Source organism: Dermacentor silvarum, chromosome 1, assembly GCF_013339745.2.
Source record: "Dermacentor silvarum isolate Dsil-2018 chromosome 1, BIME_Dsil_1.4, whole genome shotgun sequence".
NCBI lineage: Eukaryota > Metazoa > Arthropoda > Arachnida > Ixodida > Ixodidae > Dermacentor > Dermacentor silvarum.
The window spans coordinates 204,478,824-204,505,202 of record NC_051154.1 but is presented as its reverse complement, the minus strand read 5'-3'; the positions used below and the strand labels follow the sequence as shown (position 1 = coordinate 204,505,202).

General features: G+C 43.8%; 1 protein-coding gene across 1 annotated transcript in view; it reads left to right on the top strand.

Annotated features, from left to right (window-relative positions):
- LOC119436669 (cytochrome P450 4V2) overlaps nucleotides 1-25,959 on the top strand; it is a 48,287-nt gene extending 22,328 nt beyond the window's left edge. Inside the window, exons 3-12 of the mRNA XM_037703627.2 lie at nucleotides 2,044-2,156; nucleotides 2,239-2,324; nucleotides 3,294-3,481; nucleotides 20,405-20,474; nucleotides 20,556-20,682; nucleotides 20,910-21,062; nucleotides 22,076-22,249; nucleotides 23,199-23,265; nucleotides 24,934-25,107; nucleotides 25,584-25,959. Coding sequence (XP_037559555.1) covers nucleotides 2,044-2,156; nucleotides 2,239-2,324; nucleotides 3,294-3,481; nucleotides 20,405-20,474; nucleotides 20,556-20,682; nucleotides 20,910-21,062; nucleotides 22,076-22,249; nucleotides 23,199-23,265; nucleotides 24,934-25,107; nucleotides 25,584-25,762 — 1,331 coding nt within the window. The 3' untranslated portion in view covers nucleotides 25,763-25,959. The remainder of the gene's footprint in view (nucleotides 1-2,043; nucleotides 2,157-2,238; nucleotides 2,325-3,293; nucleotides 3,482-20,404; nucleotides 20,475-20,555; nucleotides 20,683-20,909; nucleotides 21,063-22,075; nucleotides 22,250-23,198; nucleotides 23,266-24,933; nucleotides 25,108-25,583) is intronic.
- Nucleotides 25,960-26,379: the final 420 nt, after the last annotated feature.

The following is a 26,379-nucleotide window of genomic DNA, read 5'->3' as shown; positions in this document are numbered from 1 at the left end:
GTGGTCGTTCCATCATTGTCATCTCTATCACTCTAGCTTTGTCATTCCATGGTCGTCATGCCGTCGTCGCCATGCGAGGGATCCGCATGTTCCAGCGACACAAGTTTACGTTGCGCGAGGCGTTTCCCAGTGAAAATGTGTCAAACTTGGTGGTGTTCTCTATACTTGCCAATGGTCGCTAAATAAGAACAACCTTCTTCGTAAACACCAGTGAAAGCTTCAATTAAGCTGATTCCCCAAGCTCGTGGGATCCGTATATCTTTATCTTAGTCAGTTTTTTTGTTATAGTTTAAGCCCAATGTTTCTTAATAATAGGTGCCAATGGATTCTGCAGCACGCAAGTGTGTTATCCGACCATGAGAGCCATACTCCGATGATACTCAATGGTAGTTTCATTGCGCTGACAAATCGAAACATCTTGGTTTGAGTGTTAGTCTTCGCAACGTAATATAAGTGCCCTCATCGTAGTATAAATGTGTCCAAAATTACACGTAGTATACATATATCTTTCGATAAGTAAACTATTCTAATTTATTTCAATTCAAAAAAGGCAGTAACCTGCCTGTCCAGAATTATGTCCGCCTAAGAAACATTGCAAAATTTGTTTTCATGATCGGTGAATCACCTACTTGTGCAGTAATGGATAAATGCCAATGTGTTGCACGGTCGGGTAAGGTAAGAAGTTTATAAATTAAAAAAATACAAACACAGTATTTCAGCCTTTCGTATAGTGAACTGTGTTTATGTAAGTAGGACAGCCGGTCCTTGAGTTAACTTATTTTTTTTTCATATTTTAGCACATAAACAGCAGGTATTAACAGTTTAACATAAATAAGTCTGAATTGCTAAGACACGAAGGTGCAAAATATAGTTACAAAACCTGTCAGTGTTCTCATTTTACCACTAACGACTTGCATCCCACTAAAGACCTGAACTTAAGTATAGCGTTACAACTATCCCTTATATTGCCACACGCATTGGTCGTGCGCATATTCAAAGGTTTCTTCGCAACGTATATAGCCTTGCACTGGCATTCGCATTTCATACCTTAACTTGCGATCTGTTTCCTTTTCTTCCGATCAAATTTCCGTGGCTGTTCAAACTGTCTTACTTTTTCTTTTCCAGTATTTCCTCAAAATGTTTGTGTGCTTTCGCAACTCTTATACTTTGTGTTGACAGATCACGAATGTTCTAATATTCTCTATTGTAGTTTTGGTACGAGCCGTTTGTATATTTCATAGATTATTAGGAGATGCGGGAAATTCTACAGCGCTTTCATGCGGCATTTGCGGCTATGTATTGTAGTGATCATCAGCCAGTTTTTTTTCCTTTGAAACCTGCCAGTGCTTTTATCTTGAGCGGCAATACAGTTCAGGAGGTCGAATACACAAAGCTTTTCGTTGACTAGTGCTCTTCTCCATAGGACGGCAACCTTCGGTAATTATATGTCTAACATCAGAATTGGCTGGAAATTGCTGTTGTGTGTGTGTGTGTGTGTGTGTGTGTGTGTGTGTGTGTGTGTGTGTGTGTGTGTGTGTGTGTGTGTGTGTGTGTGTGTGTGTGTGTGTGTGTGTGTGTGTGTGTGTGTGTGCGTGTGCGTGTGCGTGCGTGCGTGCGTGCGTGCGTGTCTGTGTGTGTGTGTGTGTGTGCGCGCGCGTGTGTGCGTGCGTGCGTGTGTGTGCGTGTGTGTGTGTGTGTCAAATGACTTCGAAATTTACCGCCTCGTTACGGCCTCTATACCAAAGAAGGCCATATCAAAAGTGTCTGAAAGAAACAGTGGTTTTTATGATGCCATTTGTCTCCCATGGAATCTTCCCTCCTTCAGGAGCTGGTGAATAAATGATGTGTATGACAAAAACCTACATTTCATCTAAAGTTCTAAAGTTCTTTCGTTCAGCAATCTTCACAATATATTTTTTAAGCGGGTTGTAGAGCAGGTCTCTGATATTTAAAAGGTTTGTGCAAACTACTTTTGTTGAGCCCGATTGCTCAAAAATTGTATCGCCAGTTAGATTTCATCTGTCTTTTGTGCATCAATCGCAGAAATATTCAACTATTTTGACTGCATGTTCAAGACAATATACGACCAGGAAGTCACAGTTGCTTACTACGGTCCACAACCCTTCCTGATAGCTACGACGCCAAAATCAATCGAAGTAAGGAGGCAATTTTTTTACCTACCTGTTATGATAATGGCGTCAATACAAGATTGACAACTTCTCGCCCCTTTTTTTTCAGGCTGTTTTAACCAACAGTCAAAACTTGAACAAAGCATTTCTCTACGAGATGATGAAGCCATGGATCGGAAATGGCATACTGATGATGTAAGTGTATCCACTCTCCTCGTTTTGCTCGTACCGTACCGTACAATTGCTCTCGAAAAACCTTGATTGCGGCTGTTATTTAGACCGACCGCTGAAGAGTGACGCGGTTGAGATACTAGTTACCTGCTGGCAGCCGTAATTTGTCAATAACATTATACAGTTCCTGCTAACTATGTTCATGCCACGAAGCTATAGTTAGGTGACAAAACAATACGTATCATTTTCTTGGAAATACTAAGCACAGGGCGAATACTTGTTCAAGCCTTGTTATGGCCACAGTGGATTAAACTGAATGCATTGGACGCCTGGCGGACGCCTAATGCATAGGCGGACGCCTTGACTGAAAGTTTGACATTTCAAACTTTGTTTACCGCCCCGCCCCCTTCTCCCCCTTTCTTAGGCAGTCATATTACAGTCTCTGTTGCATTAAAAATTACCTTAAAATTTTTATGAAACAAATTTCGGGAAGCATGCCCTGCACTTAGTATGCTGAATGGGAGGGGGCGGGGCTATGATGGGTTAGTGCAAGTGAATGGGTCATTGTGTCTTCGTATTGCAATTGCTCCATGGGCTTACAGAAGTATCTAGCTACGTTACATAGCTTTCGTTGTTTTGACCCATTAGAAGTTAATAATCCACGCAGCGGATACAACGAAGACCGAAGAATTTGAAGCTTTTCTTTCTAAGTTGATATACAGTATCTTCCTTTTCTGTGGCTTATTGTTTCAAGTGCGGGAAAGATTGCCTTATGTTTCGCTGTGTATATTAATGCGAACCATTCTTTTCCGTTCTCTACAAATTGTGAATGCTCCACATTATGTAGAAATCAACAATTGAGTCTGCCAAACTTTTAGATGGAGGCTTGACTTGGTGCCCTCCAGACGCTCATTGCATTATGGGAATCTAAACTAACAGCCACTGATAAAAACACTTGTGTTTGCATTGTTGTTTGTGTGTCATTGACCGCAGTGAAAAAGGCAAGTGGCGAAGCAGACGCAAGGTCATTAGTCCTGCCTTCCACTTTCGGGTGCTGGACGATTACGCGCCCATCATGAATCGCAGAGCTCGAGAAATGGTGCGCAGGCTCGACGCCATGGGAACGGATTTCTTCGACGTGCTGCCGATTGTACGTCTGGCTGCGTTTGGCATACTGTTCGGTAAGTACCACCTCCGTCTGACACGTTGTGCTTGTGCAGTAATTATTGCGCTATACATGGACACCGGAGCTTAGAAGCCTAAATTAAAAAGCAGAACGTCTTGTTGCCGTCACTGCACGAAAATATGATGGCTGCCATCTTGACTTCCTCCATTTCAAAACAAAACTTGGGCCTTGATCTAAACACGCTTAAAATTTATAGTTTTGTTGCTGAAAATAGGCATAAATCTTTGGAAAGACTTTTTTCTGCAAACGATCACAAACCGATACAGGAAGATGTATGAGATTGTTCAGCGTATGCATACAAGTCCGTCATGTTTCTATTTCTTCCAATATCAACAGGGCCGGTAAACATTCATCATCCATAGATAAATTTCTGACTTTAGTGTACTGAACATAAAAGAATTCTAGTCCTGCTTCTTCAAGAGGAAGCTTTAGCTCGGGCCCAACTCCGATACCGCCGATTCAAATACATGTAAAACGCAGAAGCGCTTTGCTGGGATAACCCCTGGGCCAATTTTATGAAATCTGGTGAAATTGAGAGAGTAAGTTCAATTCTAGGGACTGCAGATCAAAGAATTTTGATTAGAGCCTGAATGTTTTAATAAAATTTGCCGAAAATTGGTAAGTTTGAAAGAAATAGAAGCACGAAGTTTACAAATTAGTAGCTCTGCAGCAAAAACAGATATCGCAGTTCTGTAAGCTGTATCTGTTAGAGCATCTGAAGTGGACAAATTTAGTACAATAATTTACAGCTTATGTGAATTTGTTGCAATGTTTTTATTTCTCCATTTTTGCCATTTCTCCTTGCCTGTGTACTTATATAGGAAACCCCTAGCTGAAATTTCCACTTAAGCCTCAGAAGCGTCATTTATATCTTGAAAAGTGCGCACATTTTAAGAGGTCTCCTGCACTTTGAGACCGTTATACTATTTGCTTAATTTCATAAAGAGCCGTAACAATAACAATAGTTGCCTATCAGGAACAAAATTATGGGATATAACGGGAATGACCTGATAAACATGAGCAAATAAACAGCACGAACCAGGAGGCGTATAAAGTCAGACTTAGAACGTTGGCGCCTGTTTCTTTCACGCTTGTTTGTTTGTTTGGTTGTCTTTTATTGTACACTTTTCTCTATTTCTATAAAATGGCTAGCAAGAGAACGATTGACAAGCTTATCATCTACATAGAAATTGACCCGCAGTAGTATCAGAGTGACTGGGCAGAAAGAACTCTTCAAATTTGCCGGTTTGGTCTTAAGTGAACAAAAATTCTGGCTGAACAGACCCATTTTTGCTAAACACCGGACAGTAATCTCCCCAGAAGAGCCCCCATCCCTTTCCTGAAATGGTTTCGAGCTTTTTATTTTTTAGATCACTTGCAAACCCCCTCGGTCGGTTCCCAAAATCATCAAATGTGATTGGATGAAGCAAAATAAATGAAGCAGGTAACGAGTACTACATAAAGATTGCATCCTTGAGTGCATGCGTGTCTTCATATCACGAACCAACTCTCCCAATAAGACGTTTAAGTGCCTCATTGGTATGAAGTCGGCGGCTAGCAGAATTTAACCTTAGTATAGTCCACTGTGCATGACTTCCGGGCGTTTTCCCTATCGCAAGCGCACGCGTGGGCGAAATACGTGTAGGCGTTTCCGTGACTTTGCTTAGCACACATCCACGTGGAAGGTCCCCCTTGGTTGGGCACAAGGTCGGTTATAATAACTACGTCTCCATTTCGCGTGCATGCAAGTGTGCTTGCTTTCGCTACGCCCCATAGGGTATCATTGTTGCAATTGAACGTGTGGCCTGTATCCTATTGATGCCACCTTGCTGTATTGCTTTTTATTTTTTGTTTGCTTCATGAAACAAAAGCCGTAGCAGACAACAATACGGCATGATCTCGTGCCAGTTACGCTTTGCCGCCGGTGAAAATGATAGTGGAGAAAGACAGCCAACATATGCATTTCCCTTTATGTCATTCCTATTCATGAAGGTAAAGTTCTTGTCCAAGTTTCTTTCACAATCTCCTGCGGTATACCTTCCAAACTTTGCTCAAGAAGGAAATATGCTTAAACTACTATGAAAGGTATCGTATCTAATATATATATATATATATATATATATATATATATATGTGTGAATTTTTCTTGATTAGTCGATTATGCATTTCAATTTTTTGTGCAAGTAATGTACGCCTCTTCGAGTAGACCAGCTCACGAACTAGAATTGTGCTATATGCCACAGGCAACCTTTAGGAATTGTTGAAAGTATTCGCTGAAACACCCTGTATATATATATATATATATATATATATATATATATATATATATATATATATATATATATATATATATATATCCGGTTGTGAAGGAATCATACGAAATAAATAAAATTACGTCCCTCTCTATTACCATTCCTCGCTCGCAGTGCTGTTAAGTGTGTTTTAAACAATGGATACTCGCATGTAGGACGTAAAACGAGCAGTGCGGAGTGACTCTGTTGGCGCTGGGCAGTCGTTTGTTATTTGCGAGCATAGTGTCATTTCCGCCTTCGCAGTTCTGACTTGCCTATTTGGCTTATACGCTGGATGCTGAAGGCAGACGGTCTTTGCGGGCGTAGTTCTTAGGAAACATGGCTGAAAGCGCTCCATTCCATGCGCGCAAAACCGTAGTGATGTCTTTTATTGCATTTATTGCATTTAATGCATTTCAATGCATTGATTAGCATTCTAGCGGGATTGGCGTGCTGCTGCTGTCTGCTCTCTAGCCCCTGAAAGGTCGCTCTCGCGCGTGAAACAAAAAAGGAAAAACATGTCCGATGCTCCCCGTATTAGACCATGGACTCAGGCCTTGAAATCCTACATAAAACCCTGATCAGCTTCGATCGTGCAAGCCAGTGCATTGAGACGCTTGGCACGTATACGTATTGCGTCGCACGGCAGCAACTAACTGATAAAAGTGACAACGCGGGCTCTTCTGGCTGACAATTAAAATTAAAGTTTTACGCTTGAAAAAGAAGCCTGTGCAATCGCACTGTAGTTCATTCGAAGTTAGATATGTTGAACTCCAATTCTACAGTGCCAGCGGGACAAAACTGGCTGTAGTTGGGAGGCCGCATTTATTGAACCTTTCTTTGAACCCTAAGCGATAGAAATTTCAGAATGAACACTCCAGGTTGCAAATAAAGGTTTCTTCGCTATACGGTGTGTCGCTGCATTGCTTGAATGCTAATCGCAGTAACGTCGGTCATTGTGAGATGCCGTCTGGCTGAATTTTATTGCGAATAGCATTCTTGTCATTGTCAGACCAGATTTCTTTCCGGCTGTCTATCTAACCAAAAATATGGGCGGATCCCGAAGGTAGTGCAGTCTAAAATTTTGGGTCTCACATCGTTCGTGGAGCTTTACAGTGAAAAACAACGCTTTAAAATTCATCCGGTGCTGGGTGCAATTGAACACGCGTCACACGGGTTCCTCAACTACAGCAGTCCTACTCTTGCGCGCTGCGCTACGAATGCCGCGGGTAGGGCGATACTAGTCCTCACCATTCACACACACCAGCACGCTACACATCTCAGAGGCCACGCCCAGACTTGTCAGGCACGCCGCTAGACGGCACAGCGTGTCCAAAGAGAAGTGCCAGAGTGGACCCTGGCTGGAGTACATGACTTGGAGTACATGACAGTACATGACGCATATTTTGATAGTCATCGTAGATGAGTTCGGCCCGAATTCGTTTTTTTTTCTATTATAGTTAACGTGTTCGCCAGTGGTGAACACCTTGTTAACTAGGAATAGACAAGTAAATGTCTAGCATTGTAATTCTAAATTGCTTCATCTGTATTATTGTTCTTTAGTGCATGTGTTTCCATTTATTTATTTATTTATTTATTTATTTATTTATTTATTTATTTATTTATTTATTTATTTATTTATTTATTTATTTATTTATTTATTTACTTATACTGCAATCTCCTCTCTGGGGATTTTAGCAGGGCGGTTTACAAAATACAATAGTCAACAAAATTTGCACAGATAGTCAAACAATATAGGTTTCACGTAAACCTGATAACGCTACAAAATATGCAATGCAGTCACTCAAAACTAGACACAAAATATGTGGTTTGAATGATTGACATAGAATGATTAGTTCAGTTATTCCACTCGCTAATAGTTCTCGGAAAAAATGAATATCAAAAACAATCACTTCTAGTAGTTAATGGTGTTATTGATAGATCATGGCGTTGCATAGTGGCATATCCAGATGAGAAATTAATCAATTCCGTCGTGTCGATGTTACAGTGCCCTTAATTACTCCATAAAGAAACTTCAAACGTGAACAGCGGTTTCTCTGGCTTAAGGTTTGTAGACTGGTTTTCGACAATAGATCAGTTATTGATGTGCAACCGAAACTATTAAACACAAAACGAACAGCCTTTTTTGCACTCTTTCTATTTTGTCAATATTTGTTTTTGTGTATGGGTTGGGTGGTGGCGTGGAGCAGAGGTAGAATACCCGGCTTCAAATCTGAAGGTCGTAAGTTTGAATCCTACTCCAGTCCACCACATTTTCAGGCATGGAGTGGTGCCTGACACCGGCAATAAAAAAAATATATCGCCGAGAGCTCGTGGGTCTAAACTAGTTCAGGTGCAACCAAACTAGGAAGGCCCACTAAGCTTCATCAAAGTCACTCCCTCACCAGAACAGGAATTGGCCTCCCTGGTGCAGTATTCGGCCACTACCTCCCTCATGACTCCGACAATTAACCCAAGGCCCTCAGTTCCCAGTGGCTGCGGAGCACCTGACCAAGGCGGCGGTCAGACCTGCTACGCGGCAGAGGGTGCTAAGAATCTCTGGGTCAAGACAGGCCGCCAATGGAAACTGAGCCTGGCAACGTTCAACACGCGCACCCTCTCGAGTGAGGGTAGCTTAGCAGGACTATTTGAAGAATTATCAGGCATTTCCTGGGATATTATTGGCCTTAGTGAGGTTAGAACTGGTGAGGCTTACACAGTGCTGACTAACGGCCACGTCCTCTGCTACAGAGGTCTTCCAGATAAGAAAGAATCCGGGGTAGGATTTCGAGTGCATAACAACATAGCGGGCAGCATTGATTAATTCTACAGCGCTAATGAGAGGGTAGCAGTCGTCGTAATAAAGCTGAATAGGAGGTACAAAATGGAGGTAGTACAAGCCTACGCCCCAACCTACAGTCACGACGATGAAGAAATAGAACAGTGTTATGAAGATGTTGAATTAGCAATGAGAAAAGTGCAAACTCGGTATACTGTAGACATGCGCGACTTCAATGCAAAAGTGGGGGGAAAGCAGGCTGGCGAGCAAGCAATTGGCAACTACGGCATCGATTCTAGGAACACTAGAGGAGAGATGTTGGTAGAATTCGCGGAAAGGAATAGGCTCCGAATAATGAATACCTTCTTCAGGAAGCGCAGCAACAGGAAGTGGACCTGGAAAAGCCCTAATGGAGAAACAAGGAATGAAATAGATTTCATACTCTCTGCCGATCCAAGCATAGTGCAGGATGTAGAAGTGTTAGGTAAGGTTAAGTGCAGTGACCATAGGTTAGTGAGGTCTAGGATTTCTCTCAATTTGAAGAGAGAGAGAGTGAAATTAGTCAAGGGGAAACAGGCCAACCTAGAGGCAGTAAGGATAAAAGCAGACCAATTCAGGCTGGTGCTTGCAAACAAATATGCAGCTTTAGAAAAGGAAGATAAAGACTACATAGAGGTAATGAATGAAACCGTAACTAGGTTGATCTCAGAAGCAGCAATTGAAGTGGGAGGTAGGGCACCAAGGCAACCAGTAGGTAAGCTCTCCCAAGAAACAAAGGACCTAATAAAGAAACGATAGAAGATGAAAATGTCCAACTCAAGAGATCAGATAGAATTCGCTGAACTGTCAAAACTAATTAACAAGAAAAAAGTAAGGGATAATCGAAATTATAACGTGGGAAAGATTGAGGAAGCCGTAAAATATGGACGCAGCATTAAATCAGTAAGAAGAAAGCTTGGCATAGGACAAGGCAAGATGTATGCACTGAAAGATAAGCATGGTAATATCATCAGCAATTTCGACGACATAGTAAAAGCATCGGAAGAATTCTATACTGACCTGTACAGTGCCCAAAACAGCCAAGCTACTTTCATTCAAAATAGTGATGAACCGGATACAGAGGCTCCTTCTATAACTAGCGCTGAAGTTAGAAGGGCCTTGAAAGACATGACCAGGGGAAAAGCTGCTGGAGAAGATGGAATAACAGTAGATTTATTCAAAGATGGAGGAGATATCATGCTTGAAAAGCTTGCGGCCCCTTATACGCAATGCCTCACAACTTCATGTGTACCAGATAGCTGGAACAACGCCAACATTATACTAATCCATGAGAAGGAAGACGTTAAAGAACTGAAGAATTATAGACCCATTAGCTTGCTTTCAGTATTGTATAAATTATTCACCAAGATAATTTTCAATAGAATCTGGGAAACACTTGACTTCAGCCAACCAAGAGAACAGGCTGGCTTCAGGAAGGGATATTCTACGATGGATCATATCCATGTCATAAATCAGGTAATCGAGAAATCTGCGGAGTATAATCAACCTCTCTACATGGCTTTCATAGATTATGAAAAGGCATTTGATTCAGTAGAGATACCAGCAGTGATAGAGGCATTGCGTAATCAAGGAGTACAGGAGGCATACGTGAATACCTTAGCAAACATCTACAAGGATTCCACAGCTACCTTGGTTCTCCACAAGAAAAGTAGAAAGTTACCTATCAAGAAAGGGCTCAGGCAAGGAGACACAATCTCTCCAATGCTATTCACTGCATGCTTAGAAGAAGTATTCAAGCTCTTAGACTGGGGAGGCTTAGGAGTGAGGATCAACGGCGAATATCTCAGCAACCTTCGGTTTGCAGATGACATTGTCCTATTCAGCAACAATGGAGACGAATTACAACAAATGATTGAGGACCTTAATCGAGAAAGTGTAAGAATTGGGTTAAGATGAATATGCAGAAGACAAAGATAATGTTCAATAGCCTGGCAAGAGAACAAAGCATTCAGGATCGCCAGTCAGCCTCTAGAGTCTGTTAAGGAGTACGTTTATCTAGGTCAATTACTCACAGGAGACCCTGATGACGAGAAAGAAATTTACAGAAGAATAAAATTGGGTTGGAGTGCATACGGCAGGCATTACCAAATCCTGACTGGGAGCTTACCACTGTCGTTGAATAGAAAAGTGTACAATCATTCCATTCTACCGGTGCTAACATATGGGGCAGAAACTTGGAGGTCAACAAAGAAGCTCGAGAACAAGTTAAGGACCGCACAAAGAGCGATGGAACGAAAAATCTTAGGACTAACGTTAAGAGACAGGAAGAGAGCGGTGTGGATCAGAGAACAAACGGGGATAGCCGATATTCTAGTTGACATTACGCGGAATAAGTGGAGTTGGGCAGGCCATGTAATGCGTAGGATGGATAACCGGTGGACCATTAGGGTTACAGAATGGATACCAAGAGAAGGGAAGTGCAGTCGAGGTCGGCAGAAAACCAGATGGGATGATGAAGTTAGGAAATTTGCAGGCGCAAGTTGGAATACGCTAGCGCAAGACAGGGGTAATTGGAGATGGCAGGGAGAGGCCTTCGTCCTGCAGTGGACATAAAAGATGATGATGATGATGATGATGATGATGATGATGATGATGATGATGATGATGATGATGATGATGATGATGATGATGATGGGTCCCAAACAATCGCCGCATAAACAAGTGTTGGCATTATAACTGTCTTGTATGCCAGCAGACGGATTTGAGGTGTAGTCAGCTTAAGAGCTCTTCGAAGGAAGTACAGCTTACGGCATGCATTGCTGGTTACGAGGTCAATATATGTCTAGTCTAATTAAGGTTATTGCTAATCAAAACACCTAAATACTTATAATCTTTACCTTCAGAGAGGTACATATTATTAGCAAAATATACGAAAGTGACAGGGTTCTTCTTTCTCGTAAGTTTCATAAAGACTGTTTAATTAACGTTAATGGACATTTGCCAGACTTCACACCATGCACACACTTTCTGAAAGGCCTGGTTTAGTATTAGCTGATCGGCAGAAGTTTTGGCAGTGGACTACAGCACACAGTCATCAGCGAACAGATTTATGTTAACGGGTATATCGCGTACAATGTCATTAATAAATATTAAGAAAAGTAATGGCCCAAGCACAGAGCCTTGTCGGACGCCAGAGTCAACTGGAAGCACGCTTGACGGGTAATCTATGAAAATAATATATCCTCCTGAGACCCGAACACAACTATGTGATATAATCGCTCTTCAAGGTGGTCTTTATTGTCTATTGTTTTTTTTTAACTTGAAAAACAATTTTTAAAATATAAATACCACGTTGAGATGCCAAAAACTGCGTCTCCATATACGTGAACATCTCATCTCTTCATGTTTGCTATGGTAAAAACTGCATTTCATTGCTTAAACGCAGAGATGAAGATAGAACTACGTGTAGTACATTGCCGTGTTGCTGGCGCGTCCAGTATTTTCACACAATCTCAGTGATTTCGAAACACACCTCAAGATTGCTTTCGGCCGTCTGGGACGACACAGAGGTCTAGATCAATTGAGTGTCAAATTCCTCAAAAGCGGATGACAAGAATATGAGTAAACCACTTCTTTACAATTACACATGCATGGTACTTTATACCCAGAATGAATATTTTGAGTAATCACTTGCGAGGGAATTTATCAAAAATGTAGAAGGCAATGTGCAATGTACTGTACAAGGGGTCCTAGGAGGATATTGCTGCCTGTTGCTAAGATAAGCGTTCAGCCAAGTTCAGCGAGCGCAAGTGTTCATCTGCCTCGGCAGGAATGACGTCTTCCCTGACACAACCAATCAAATGGAGCCGTGCCCTAGATGCGCCCTCCTTTCTCCACAGTAGAGCTCTCACAGTTTCCTCTCCACAGTCACCCTTCTTACCACCCCACCCCCTCTCCGCATTATCCTCTGCCCTTCACAGCTCAACCACCGCAGAATCAAAACCCTTATTGCTTCGCAATGAAAGCTTTCCTTAAAATTCGTTGTACATGTGCGCACGTTCTATTTGGGCGCAATAGCAAGTTGCGAATTGTCCGCGTCGCAACGACGCTTGAACACAATGAATTATTCAAATTGCTTAATTGGCTTATTCCGTTTTTGAAACCAGCGTGCTACATTAAGAAGCGTCGTCCGCTCGAGAACTAAATAGTAAGTCTTGCTTGCGAATCCTTTTAACCGTCGTCAGCCATTATTTCAATGACAAGCACAACACTCCCAGATCTACGCGGCATTAGGCTAGTCCTCTTCTTCGGTCGTCTCTATATATGTGGGGGCTAACTACAAAAAATCAAATGGCACTAAAGAAAATGTGCCGTGTAGAGAGTCAGAGAATGAAAGGTAGGGAAGTTTGCTATCATACACAGATGGAGATGAAAGCAGGACGAATAGAAAAAAATATGCATATCCCACGCAATGTAGGAATCGAGTTTATGTGGAGAGAGGACGACTGAGACTCGTCCAATACCTTGTTACCCCTTCCCCCTGCGTAGGGTAGCAAAGCCAAGCGCGTCTTATTCACCTCCCTGCATTTCCTCCCTTTTCTCCTCGTTGCAGGCAGCTGCTTGTTGCGCGCCAAGTGCTGTCCTGAGTCCATTCCGATGCAGTGACTCGGGGCGATCGCGATGGGACTTTGACGGCGATATTAACGGCAACTGGGAAAAAAAGCTTCTGTGGCGCTCAACACGCTTCGTGTATTTGGCCCGCAATTTACTAAAAAAAAACACCAGAGCATCTGGAGCCACCGTGGTCGTACGAGAGCGTTGAATGTCAACTAAACATTCCTCATATTCGCACCAAACGTCTTACACCTGCTGCGGAAGCAAGATCTCTGGTATTCGAACACCTTGACAAAATGCACGGCCGTCATCTCCAGTTATACACCGACCGCTGTGTTGACTAAGAGAATGGAGCTAGTGCAGCGGCTTACGTGATCCCGGTTCTCAATGTCTCATAGGCTACCAGACATGACCACGTCGGGTCGTCTATGACATGTGAAAGTGTCGCCATCGAAGCAACCTAGCTGAAACTAAAGTCCTACTAGCCGCAGCCTGCTGTTCTCTTTTCAGACAGCAAGGCTGTGCTGCATCCTTGATAAGTGCATCCAACGCAGGTTATGTGCTGTTAAAGAATTATAAAACTGGTTTTGCCATCCTTTTCCAATGGCTGTCTTCACATATCGGCATAGCAGGCACCGATGCCGCTGACAGACTTGCGCACAAAGCGTTGCAGTTCAGGCCAAAAAGGCTCCTCGGGACACAAAAAGAGTCACGAAGCAGGCCATCTTAAGTCAGTTTCGTCCGTCGTGGTCTCCACCGCACCAACCTTGCGTGACTAAGAGACTTCACTGAACTGAAGCAGCTCTCCAATTCACGCATCCACACAGAGTCAGCGCAAACTCCAGAGTGGTGGTGCAAGACATCATCTTCGTTCTCACTTGTAGAATTCACATGCTCAAGCGCCCCTAGTTTATGTTGAGCCAGGAGTTTCCCGATGAAAATGTGCAAAACTTGTTCGTGGGCTTTATACATCGAAATGATCGCTAAACAAGAACAGGTTTCTTCGCAAACACCAATGGAAGTTTCGAATTTCCACAGTGCGTGGGATCAGCACATGTTCTTTCTTATCTTATTTTTTTACCCTCTGCACGTCAGACCTTTGAGTTAGGCCGACTACTCCACTTTTTTATCATAATATATATATATATATATATATATATATATATATATATATATATATATATATATATATCTTTCTGTCTCTCTCTCGTCCAGTCGGCTTAAGCCAACACGCAAATTCTGTCTTTCGTCATCAAATAATGGCAGTAGATGATGATCGCCGCAATCACAAAAATCGCACGAGGCACTCACTGTCCAACATGCCGATGCGGAAGCAGTAGGCATTTGTAAAGACGACGCCCAGCTACAGGCGACACGGTAAAGTTGCGTCGCATCGAGATAGACAAGGCGGTAGTCAAAGGCCCAATGAACGGTCAAGGGCGAGCAGTCGCGAGTTGGCACATTCGCTGAAACAATTCATTGCAATGACCAAGTAGGCTAAGTTGCCGCGCGGGATCAGGCCTTTGAACTATAGCTGAGTTACACGCTAGACTTGTTGATGGGCGGAGCAAGCTGCTTTGTCGGCGCTTTCGATTTGATTTTATCGTGTGACAAGTGTAAATTAGAGCTAGGCTGTAATTTAAAGGGCCCCTAAACCACCTCAGATATTTTTTGAACATTTCAAGTAAACATGCGCATCGATTTCAGAATGCCGTCACAATCAACTATGCCAAACGCTGCAGCGCTACGCGCCGCGGGCGCGCCACAAAATCTAAAAACAATGCCGTGCTCCTCTCCGAGCCTTTCCGGTATCCCCAGCGGTCGTCGTGATGTCACCAGGGTGCACCTGGTGATGTTAACCGGAGCGACGATGTCGATTGGTCAAGCAAGAACCTACGACTTCCGGTTAGTGTGCTAGCAGGCACGCGCGCTCCCAGCTCTTCCTCGCCGTGTTGCTCGCTTGTGCGCGCTTGCGAATGGGTAATTACAGCCCGCAACGCAAGTGCCAAATCGCTCGCGTTACAACACAGTTGTGCTTAGCGGTCTGATTAGCTGCGCGAACAGAGTGCGACAGTGTAGGCCTTTCTAGACGTGCGCGCAACACAGGCTCCATAGCGACAGGTTTTGCATGAGCAGGGGCCGGCACGGCAGCAACAGCGGGTAGCCGAGAAGCGATGAGTCGCGGCTAAGGCCCGTCCACGTTACCGGCATGGTAACCCGCCGCACGCCGTTTGCCATTCGCGGGCCGTGGTTCGGCGGCGGTTTTGCTCGCGAACGGCGAGATTTCCTTGCCATAGAGAGGATGAGACCGGGACTCATTTGTGCGGCAGCCTCACCGCCGCTGATCGCTCGACGGCGCCTATATCGTCACTAGGCCTTTTCCGGTTCACTTCAAAGCTAAAGCAGACGGCGCTTCGGAATGAATTACCGATGCTCACAAGCCGCAATATTTTCTTATCGTTGTTGTCACTCTTCGTAAAAATTGTACACAAAGAAGAAAAATACGCTGATATTAGCGGCGCCGTCCGCTGCGATGCGAGCACAGCCGAGCTGGTCGCCTCCTGTCGGCAGCCGTGCGCTGCAGCTGAGCTCGACAAGTATCGGAGCTCTCGTTCATGTTAAACGTTTGTCAGTGGATATCGTTTTTCATAAAATGCACAATTTATGCATCGCTTTATCTATCGGAAATTATTTTGCTTGGAAGAGAAGCCGCTGCCGATGTTTTAGTCGCCGGCGGCGGAGGCGCGCAGCTTCGCGGTCGTCGATTCGCCCGTCGATCGTGCTGGGGGCGGTGCGTCGGCCGAATTGCTGTCTACTTTGGACCCCTCTCGCGCGGCAGACGTTCTACGGCACTGGAGGCCGTTCGCCGTGGGTATATTTGCCGCTAGTGTGGACGTGCCTTAACCGGAAGTGGACAGTGTTCTTGAGAAGCGCGTTGGCGATGACGTATTTCACGTGACATTTGGAGGAGCACTAGGCGAGGAGGAGAGACTAGCCGACGAGGAGAGTAGCGAAGGAAAGAGTGAAACAAGCGAGGGCCGTGTTTCGATCATCAAACGCGTGTAACTCCGCTATTACGGCTCTATTTCAAAAAAATCTCGCGGCTACGTGTTCGTTGTACACTCGTGCACAACTGCAACACCACAACTAAATTTCGACCTCTGGGTGGTTTAGGGGCCCTTTAAACTTGTCATCGCAGATGAATTACTGCGAACTTTGCTGCCCTGATCTCGGTATTGCAAATGGCATGCACCATGAGGCCTCGATGTGCCCTTCTTAAGTTCGGTGAGTGCACTTTAATATATAAAGTTTCAGCATAGTGTCGCTACATTACCGTTCCGGCCATGTTTCTAGCTAGATACCAACTGCAACAGATTGCTAACGTTATCCTAAAGAAATTTTTCACTGCTAACACAAGTAGTGGCTTATTACAAGAATTTTAACAACGATAGATTTGCTTTGTCATTAAATAAAAGTTGGCTTAATCCTTAAACTCCTGGTATTCACACCTCAATTACTGCGACAGCTTTGAGTGAGCTGCTGCTCATTGAAATCTTCACCTACTCACCTTGGTATTCCTGCCAAGCATCGGCCTTGGGCATTATGTCTGCGAGATACGTGATCTTGCTTAGCGTGGGTTTCTTCAATAGACCATCCATGCACTAAGGCTCTGTAAGATCTCGGACAACGCTATGACCACGCTGTTTACGTCGACCATTGCAAACTTTCCTGAGCCGTGCATCAGCCGCCGCATAGACGTAAACATCTGCGAGGAGAAAAGAGCCACGCACTTACTAAATTAGACTTTATGGGTATGCATCCGTATTAGTAATTCTGAGAAAACGGAAGCAATGTTTTTTTTTTTTTTGTTTTGTTTTGTTTTGCGAAAATGTCGGCCTGCACGTCCCGCACACTCGTACAAAAGCCGCATCTTTGTCGGAAAATGTAGCTCTCAGAAATGCACTGTGCGAAGGATGTTTTCGAGCCACTCACGATCGCATATAATGCAATTGCCGCTGAGCGCGTCTTCAGGAAAACTTCCGTGACGCGTGCACCGACCCTTTTCCAGCGCTGCGCCTTTTCGCAATATTTTTTCAGCAAGTATCTTTCCTTTATTCCCTCAGTTGCGATCGAGCTATGACGTTCTGCTTCTGCCCACCGAGCCTTCTAAAACTCAGTCAGTGTTCCCTAAACTGCGTGTTGGCTCCGTTCGCTGGGCATAGACTGCGGCTTCCAGCGACATTGAGTGTCTCTGTCGCACGCATGCCTGCCATGGCATACTATAGTGGGTGTTATTTTTTTTTAAGATCATACAGATTTTGTTTATAAGAAGGCTATGAGCGTAGCGAACGTCGCTTTCATGCAGAAAGTTCTTCGGCGAGGCGGACGTACTTTGCCGCTAATAATGTGAGTATTGAAGGCAAATGTACAAAGAAAATATATTGATTAACTTTTTATTCCAGCCTTGGAGGCAGCTATTCATATGGCAAATTATGACGCCGTAACATTATAATGATCCCCTATTTTTTTATCTTAGAATAATCGCCTAATTCGAAATTCATCGAATTTCAAAGCTAAATCCAGGCACTATCAAAACCGAGCGCGCGCCACAGCTACGTCAAACGGTGACGAATTTTGAATAATGGCATGTCGCGGCAGATACTAATACAGCACGTCGCAGCAGATGTTTGCCAGGGAAAATGTGCCGTATCGGTATCGGCGGCCACTGGACGCGACGTTCAGTTTTAAACTTCGTCACGCTGTTCACCACGGGGCGTTTCAAAATTTAAATTATATTCTGGTGTTTTACGTGCCTATATATACTACGATATGATTATGAAACACGTCGTAGTGGGCTCCATGTCGACCATGCAACCGGGATTCCTTAGCATGCACCCAATGCACGCTTCGCGGACGTGTTTTTCATTTCGCCCCCATCGAAATGCGGCCGTCGCGGCCGGCATTCGATCACGCAGCTTCGGGCTCAGCAGCGCAGCGCCATAGCCACTAACCACCACGAAGGGTACGGGGCGTTTCCGTGTGATGTGATAGCAGGGCGGAATTTTCTGCGCTCACGAAGCGCTCGGTTTCGAAAGTGCCTGGATTGAGCGTTGAAATACGACGATGAATTTCTTGAATTAGCTGCGATTTTTCATAATTCAAATATTATGCCGGTACGTTACAATGTGACTGCTTCCAAAGAGAGAGACAGTAGAAGGGGGAAAGGCTGGAAGGATAACCAGATGGGAAGATCCGGTTTGCTACCCTACGCTGGAGAGAGAGGGGAGTGGGAGGTAAAGTGACAGGAAAGGAGAGATTCCAAATATGTCATTTAAATAACTGCCCCCAAGGTTCGAATGAAAACCTTAGTTAACGGATTTCTTTTTTCGTTAGTCTTCTGATGCTCAGGGTATTAGTGGCAAATTATATCCGCCTCGACAAAGAACTTATCTGCAAAAACGCCATATTTGCTATCCTCCTTGTCATTTTTATAAAATGTCTGTATAGTCTAAAAAAATGCGTTGTATATTCTGGGTACACAGCCTGCGCTGTAAAATATTCATATAGAGGAATGCTTCATAGCTGTACGAGAAAAACAAAGGGCAAATTAGTACAATGTGCTGGCTACCCGCTGGTGCGTTATTACCGATGTTTTCCTTATTTCACCTGTTCAGTGCCGCTCTTGCACTTTCTGCAAGCGCCGGTTTCTATTTATGTCGTCGACACGACGTTAAACTTAAGGCCGTGTCGTCGTTGGCATTTACCGCGGTCTTGGTTCTGATTTCATCTCCTTGCCAGAGAAATTATATACGGGCGCACGCGAGGCAGGTTCGCGCCGTTACCGCAGCTGCCGTCGTCGTGCTGTCGCGGTATAATGACGGCGCATGCTCGGCCCACGCGTGGCAGGCCGAGCATGCGCCGGCCTGCCACGCGCATGCTTGGAAGGTCTCCACAGACACGCAGCGCATTTGGCCGCAAAAACGTCGAAGCCACGGTAGCCACGGAAGTCACTGCAGAGTTAATTAATCGACTCTGCAGCGGAGTCAGGGCAGCGTTCCGCCTTCCGCTGTTGACGTGAACGTTGTGCGCACACACATTAGGTCTCCTGCTGAGCAGCTGTGTGCATACCTCCCACACTCACTGGTGCACACACCAGTGAGCGTGGTCTCAACGGAACGGGTAGTAAACACCGAGCTAACGCTATCTAATCCTTTCATTAGGCCGCTAGCAAATGCCGGTTGTTTACCCGTCGCTCTCATCTCGCGCAGCACCGAGGTGCGACTGCCTGGTATATGCCAGGGTGCTGTTCCTGCGGCGCAGCAGCAATTGTCTCGCATTCTGCGTTGCGCCAACATACCGCGCCCCGCGTATTGTTACAACACCGTCCGATAAGCTCGAGCACAGCGCTAAACCTTGCTATCGCTTTCAATTTTTCCCTATCTGACGAAGCTGCTTTTTTTTATGTTTCGCGGGCTCCAAGATGCGCTAGTAGAGTTAGCAGTCAACCTTTCATTGCCATAATTGAAAAGTGGCGCTAAGTGACTGGGATACGTGTTGAATGCATCTTCATCAAAGAACTTACGTATTTCGGCTTCATGTCTAATATTAAGCGCCGGCAAAAGACAAGTGGCACATAAAGAAACCAAGCCCAAACTTGGACGGCCTTTACTCATAACTAGCTAGCAGAAATAGAGGGCGGAATTATAAAAAAAAGGTGCTTACGCTAGACTTGTTTGCAAGAGCTAATATGAGCCTGTCGTGAAGACGGAGATATCATTCTTGAATACAACGGTCCAGTGTCAAACAGCACTTACGAACGAAAATAATCCTGGATTCTACCTCTGTGCCAGTATTGACAAAAATCTGCTATGCTGAATTTTTCTGTAAGAGCAAATTCCGGCCAGTCCTGATGCTAGACATATCACTGGCGAAGGCGACAAGCCATATGTGGCGAAGATCGCCTACAAACAAAAATCTTTGTGAATACACGCCCTGATGTGTAGCGAACTCATCAATAATAATGGTGGTCACAAAGCAACATAGTATATATGCGCGTAAGAATACTTCGAAGTTCCACTAAGTTGCCGCTCGAGTGTAACCGAACTTTCCAGTACGATTAGATGACATTACAGGTCCGTGTTAATGGTAATCGCCTTAAAAGAGGCAGTACATTAAATGACGAATAGCATTCAAAGCAACTTCTTTTTCTGTTTTTTTTTCCTCTTACATCTAGAGACTGCGCTGGGCGTTCAGATCGATGAAGCAGAGGTTCAAAGGATGCGGCTGCTCGAAATAAACGATGAGTACGAACAAGCACGTTCAACAGCCCTGATACTTTCTTCCAACACAAATAATTCATAGTGTTCTCTCTTATTTGTTCACAGAATTGGTGCCAGCGTGATAGCGAGGATGTTGAACCTTGTTCACTGGTCCGACATCATTTACAGCATGACCCAGTCTTCAAAGGACTTCAAGAAAAATATCAAGTTCATCCACGAGTACAACAGAAGGGTAAAGATACTGTGGAGCACGACCTCTTTCAATCTTTGCTTTCTCTTTTTTTTTCACTGCTCCATCGATATGTTTATTATCCCCACCCACAGGCGCTCATTTTCATTGTATCAATGGCAGCAGCGGGGTTAGAACTATTACAGAGGAATGAAGGGCCGCCTGGCATCGCAAGTTCGTAGCCACCTCTGTCTCCCCGACACGTTCATTGTTTTGTCTTTTTTTTTTAGATTGTGAAACAGCGACTGTCTGAATACAAGATCGGCAAGGTGAAAGCGGATTCAAAGAAGTCCTTCCTGGACATTCTCCTACATATGCACATGGTGGATGGCACACTAACGGAAGAAGAAGTCAGGAATGAGGTCACGTCTATCTTTATTGGGGTTAGCTTTATTTTCATTTGTCTATGTTAACTTTTTTTTTTCAATCTCGCCTCCATGCAAAAGGCAAAGCACAGACTTCAACACCAAGGACTGTGTTTGCTCTGCTTGATTCAGTCGCCAGATGAGAAGTTTGTAAATACTTCAAAGCAGCGTTTCTGTCAAATTACTTTAAAAAATGGGAGAGGGGGATGTGACAGGTATGAAATTAATTTGAAAGAAAGCTGCATATTTTACATAAGCTGTTTGGCGCTTTTTAATAACCTATAATTATCAAACTCGGCTAACTTAAGTGCAGACGTTTCGAATTGAAGCCGCAACACTGGAAAAACTTGAGTAAAGTCTTTAATTATTATCATCATTATTATCTTGACAGTGTGTTGATTACAACACGTGCCGAACGCAGTCAAGGTTAGTCTATCGTCTCCTTGAGAAATATGCCTAGCTATTTTGCAGTCCTTTCCTCCTTCCTTTTTGAGCTGTTTTCGGGTGGCGACAATTTTGCGACAGGAACTTCCCGCATGTCATTGAACAAAAAAAAATAGTGCATTCTGGTAACACCTAGTGCGCACAGCACGGTGGACTCCACCGAACCTTCCTCGAAAGGGAAATACATTTAGTTTCACCACTGGAAGCAAACACATCCTGCTTAATGTGAACATGGGATTTCATTTCTACGTTCTACAACATAATTCTGTGCGTTTCTTTTGTCACTGCGTTGTCTGCAGCCGGGAAGGAAATATTGGACTGATGTAGAATTATAGGCAGGACAGTTCTAGGCATGCCTTAATCCTTTGCGTGATAGTGTAAATAAATGTAATGCCAGCTGTTTTGATTTCTAATATCTTATTCAGTTTAAGCAAGCTTTGACATGCAAGGAAATATATCTATCCCGGTGCTACCATTTCTGTTAGCTTGAACCTATCTCGCGACCTACACCGATATACGTAGTGCTACACGGTAAGTGAAAAACGTCGTTACTGCAAGCGTCGAAATTGCTCTTGATCTCCTTCCAGGGGTTTGAAACAACAGCCAGCTCCATAGGCTACACTCTTTTTTTGCTGGGAAATCACCCCGAAGTGCAGGCAAAGGTGCACGAAGAAATTGATAGCATTTTTGCTGACGACATGGAGAGGGATGTCACTATAGAAGACGTGAAACAGTTGAAGTACATGGAATGCGTAGTCAAGGTATGTTCCAGTTGATCTCACTACACGCAGATGGCTTACATGTCGCGACTGGACCCCGAGGCATGTGGGCCTTCTGTTTCTTTGTTCCGACCTCATCCATTAGTGTGCCCTGCTTTGTCGTTGTGTATTGTTGTTGTTCTTCATGCTGTATTTGTTTTTGTTGTATCTGCCATGGTGATGCCTTGGTTATGGCGCTGGGCTTATGAGTACGAGGTCACACGTTCGATACCCGGCCGTGGACGCGTCATTTCGATGGCACGTGAAATTAAAAACAGTCGTGTACTTACATTTATGTGCACGTTGAAGAATCCCTTGTGGTCCAGATGAATCCGAGGTCCCCCATTACTGCGTCCCTCTTATCCGATGGGTTGTTTGGGACGCTATTTGCGCGTTACTGCAGTTTTAGAAGGGCACCGGGTTCAGTGACCACCTATAGTAGTTAAGGCCCATCTGTGCGTCCTGTTGTACGCGCGTGGTACTCGCCCTTTTCCCTGCCCAGCACCGATGCAGTACGCGTGTATCATCAGATCCAGTGACGAAAAATTGGCATTTCATAAACACGCATATAGAGCAGGAATTATGCCATCGCCTTCACCATCCTACTGTCGTCATCACCGTCGTCGTGATCTTATTGCTGTCGTCAAACATACGCTCACGACACAAACACAATTGCTCGACTCACACAAACCTGTTGGACAACCTCTGTAATGCTTTGCCGAGCCCCAAAGGAAGCTGAATAGCCAGCTACCTCCAAGGATTTTCCCATAACACCAATACCTACAGTGCGTCAGGTCTCTATAGATTTTTCTCTTTTGTGGGGTTTTCATATGATTTTAATAAAATAATAGCAGTAACTGATGCGAACTATTAAAAGAGTGCATTACGTCGTTTTATGAAAACAAGACAACAAAAGGTATGACTCACAAGAACCCTTCGTTGGTCATTGCAGGAATCGATGAGACTTTATCCCCCAGTTCCGCTCATAGCTCGCAACGTCGACGAGGACATGCAAGTTGGTGAGAATGTTGTTTGTTTCTATATTTTTTAGGCATTGGGCTCCTAATGGTATGTACAGGGTCGTTCACTCTTAGTTCGAACACGGCGCAGCGTGGCCGCACATCGAAGCTAAGCGGCGCAGGCGCATATAGGGAATTAAAGGCGGGGCTTCGTGTCGTCTGCTAAAGGGCCGGAGCACGCCGTGCTTTAGCAGACGACACACGACACGAAGCCACACCTGCAAGCCCTTGTGCGCCTGCGCCGCCTAACTTCGATGCGCGGCCGCGCCGTCTGCGCTGGTGCTCGGCGGAGCGCGGCCACGCTGCGCCGCGTTCGTACTAAGAGTGGACGACCCTGTACATCATCGAACGCGGCCGATGTCACAATATTGAAATTTATGGTAGCTGACTTATTTAATCATATCTCAGCAAATAGTCTTATCTAAGTGTTCATACGTTGTTCGTTTTTGTACACATCTAGTATATTTGGATGCATAGACACATAAAGTGCGTGACATCGACACTGCTGTCTCTACGAAATAAAATGTGTTTGTTGAGTGGCTGTACTTAAATATTTCCTCACTACCAGAAAATGCAGTATTCTTTGTTATTCTAGATGGCACTGCTAATTTAACAAATTGGTAGCCATAAACAGTGCGACAAATCAAAATATAACTTATCTACTTTACAACATGAAGTTTGAGAGGACTGGCTTAAAGATGTTTTTCTCGTGGTTGCTATTTTTTCAGTGCTTTACATAAACCCTAAAATAAGCATAAACTGTCAAAATGTTTCGTCTTTTGAACGCTGAAATGCACAAACTCTGAGAGACACGTATGTCTTCGAATTAGGGCACTTATAGTACACTGGAAACAGTATTTCATGCTGGGAGGGCCCCAAAATTAAGCTTGAAATGCTTCTTTTATCAAGTGGAACCGCTTATTCATGCGGACACAGCACAGGCACACTCGCCAAATTAATTAAAAACATTTTTCCTTTCTTTTTGTAGGATGTTTTTATTTTTCTCGAAGCCGTTCATGCATACGGGGCTTTGTTTTTTGTTTTTAAATTTTAATTCTCATGTTATGAGCGTGGTAATGACGAGTGTATTTACTCGAGACTGAATGAGCTAGGTGCTGCATGTAGATTGAACTAAGCCAACGTGAGCTAGCTTATGATTATGTTCGCCATTTTAAGGTTTTTTTTTTGTATTTTCGCACTACGACAATGCAATAGCAACTTATGCACGATTGGCCATGCTTCATACGAACGGATACTGCTGGCGACAGCCGTAGTGTCTTAATGTTTCTCCTCATTGAAGACGTTTTCGCAATAATTCCAGACGTCGTGCCTCGTTGCTGCTGTGTTGAGTCCACTTTTGAATGAACGCTAGGACCCAATGAAGGAACGTTTGGTTATGACTGTCCATACGTTTTAATCAAACACTGAGGGGAGAGTGCGAAGGTCGACTGTATTTCCGTGCAAGAGCACATGAAGCGCAAAAATACCACATGAGGACTTTCCCGGCACTTAGAAACTTAACAATCACCGGTGCCCATTTTCCTTACTTTGTGGTTTGATTTTATCTTGGGTAATGTGCTTTGTTTGTGAAACAGCAATATCAGCAATAACTTTAATTTGACGCTCTAGTTTTTTTTTGTTTTTGTTTTTTCATTTGTCTTCCTTTAGGCGAATACACTGTGCCCAGAGGAGCCGTCGCTGTCGCTGCTATCTACTTCATACAGAGGCATCCCAAGTACTACGAAAATCCGGACACGTTTCTGCCGGAACGATTTCTCGACACCAAGGAAAAGAATCCTTATTTGTACATTCCCTTCTCCGGGGGTTTTAGAAACTGCATTGGTGAGTGTTATAAAAAAAATAAGTGCTTGAATTTGCCTAAAAAGCTATAATTAAATTCGCGTGCAAATATGAGCAACAACATCATCGTAGTAGTATTAGTAATAACAAAATCGTGTAAATTTAGTCTAGCATCATACCAAATTTGGTCAATTTGAAATTCATTCCAGATCCTGCGAGTACTGTGCACACTTGAGTTTGGGCCCATTGTTTCAACCAATAAACTCAAACATCGCGGCCTCTTAACATTAAGGTTTAGTGAAAAAACAATACTTTTGGGCACGAAGTCATATCAAGTTGGAACCCTTACCTTTGGCCTCAACGCTATTGCTAAACTTACTGTAGAATGTGCAATCTATGTGTGTAAATGACATTCTCGGAAAGAGGGAATACGGTTGTGTCAATTCCATTCATTCTAACCCTTTAAAGATCACTTTGATGCAATAGCATACCTAAACAGCAATTTTCTTTCTGACCAGGTCAAAGGTTTGCTAACTTGGAGGAGAAGATCTTGCTAACCCAAATCATGCGGCTTTTCACCGTCACCTCCAAGCTTCGGATGGATCAGCTGCAACTCTCCATCGAAGTTGTGCTAAAAGCTATACAAGGCATTGAAATCAAGATCCAACCACGTAACAAAACGAAGCAAGAGGACTGACCGCGCACGTGGAGAACCCATTGCTAAAGAGCCGTCAACCAAGCGTGATCAGTTTCTCCCATGGCTAGCGAGGCGGGACTACGGAAAAGCGTCTCCTTGTATTTAGTGTACATTACCAAAACATTTATATGTCTGAATGAGTGAATTCGTGCGACTATAAAAGCAACATTCATAGCACCGTAAAAAATGAAAACAAACTCAGTCTTCTTGTCCTCGAAAGCCTTGATTGATAATGCACTGCATGAAATGGATTTTAGGATGTCATTCCTATGAAATGGGATCAAGTTTCTTTTAATTTGCGGCAATAACCTTAAATCTAAATGCATTATGGCAGATTCTTCTTTTTTTGTGGACATGAGAACCGAATTGATTCCAATGTAATTTTTTTTTAATTTAATGAGGTCGTTTAGAAAGTTGCCCATCTGAACGTGCAAGTAGTGCACAAGCAAGAAGATGTCTAAAAATCTTGTGTATCAATAAAGCTGTACATACGTTAATTGGTTCTTCTCGTCCAGTTTATATGGCAAATAATGATTTTGCCTGCTGGCCACTCTTTTTTTATTTTTGTATGCATAAGCCACAAGTAGGCATAACTTTTAGGCTTCCATGGAAACTTC